Genomic DNA, 1,050 nt, shown 5'->3' on the forward strand with positions numbered 1-1,050 from the left:
TCCCGAGTGCTGGGATCAAAGGCGTGCGCCACCACCGCCCGGCCTCTGTTTCACTTTTAAATGTGTGAGCGGTCCTTCCTTGACCAGAAGGCTCCCCTAACACGCCTGAGGCGTATGACTTGGTCCCTGGTGAGATGCAGACGTAAGACGGAGATGCTGGGCTGCGGTAGGAGCAAACAAGAAGATGCAACGAGAATGCCGACAGGGAAAACATACGGGAACGTGTGGCGTAGAGAAGGCTTCAGGAATCGCCGCGACAATAAAAAGCAAATAGAAACGCGGACTTACGGAGCAGCTCCTCAGAGGCTCCAGAGAGCAGCTGATAGAAGACATGGAAGTTTCTTTCGCCTCTTGGCTGCTTAACGACACGAGATTTCTCTAAGAGATCTAACAGGAAAAAAAAAAAAATTAAAATGTATAAAATTCATTTTGCCTTCAACTATGGCTTCAATTCTTGCTTCCTCTTTAGTTACTTTATGCTACTAAAATAAAACAATAAAAGAAGTTATATTTTAAGGGCTTCCTTGAAACAGAAGCACAACTCGACTAAAATCACCAATGTAGGCAGTTATTCCTAACAGACCCGTTCAGGATAACAGCTCTTAACACTAGTATCCTATTAGGTGTTTAATGGTCACATTAAAGTTTCAAAAATATAATGTCGCAAATGTAAGCACCGAAACGCATCCTTTCATATCCCACATCATAATTATGAAGCGAACAGACAACCTGCCAGGCCTGGCTGTGAGTGTTTCTTGAATAATGTCTTGTTTGAGTGGGTCTCACTGCACAGCTGAGCACACGGGCAAGGCTATCTGGGGAAGCCAGATTTGAAATCACACCACCCGACAACACGCGGCTTCTGGGCTCCACGTATGCCCTTTGCCTTTCGGCAGAATTAGAGCAGGTTCTCTAGATCACCAAAGTTTGAGGATCTTGTGCTCTCTGGGCCTATTCAGTCACTGACTCCAGACACTCTTAAACGTACGGGCTCGTCAAGTTTCCACACTCAGCAATGACAAACTGTAGTAATAGGGGCGGCGGGGCTGC

At 46.2% G+C, this 1,050-nt stretch overlaps 1 protein-coding gene across 5 annotated transcripts in view; it reads right to left on the reverse strand.

The window, feature by feature from the left end:
• The window catches only part of Myo1b (myosin IB), a 158,746-nt gene that overhangs the window by 47,821 nt on the left and 109,875 nt on the right, over positions 1-1,050 (reverse strand). For all 5 annotated transcript variants that reach the window (XM_013353475.2, XM_005366368.3, XM_005366367.3 and 2 more), the window contains exon 8: positions 289-387. In XM_013353475.2, coding sequence (XP_013208929.1) covers positions 289-387 — 99 coding nt within the window. The remainder of the gene's footprint in view (positions 1-288; positions 388-1,050) is intronic.

The sequence above is a fragment of the Microtus ochrogaster genome, unplaced genomic scaffold (genome assembly GCF_000317375.1).
Source record: "Microtus ochrogaster isolate Prairie Vole_2 unplaced genomic scaffold, MicOch1.0 UNK8, whole genome shotgun sequence".
In the NCBI taxonomy this organism is placed as follows: domain Eukaryota; kingdom Metazoa; phylum Chordata; class Mammalia; order Rodentia; family Cricetidae; genus Microtus; species Microtus ochrogaster.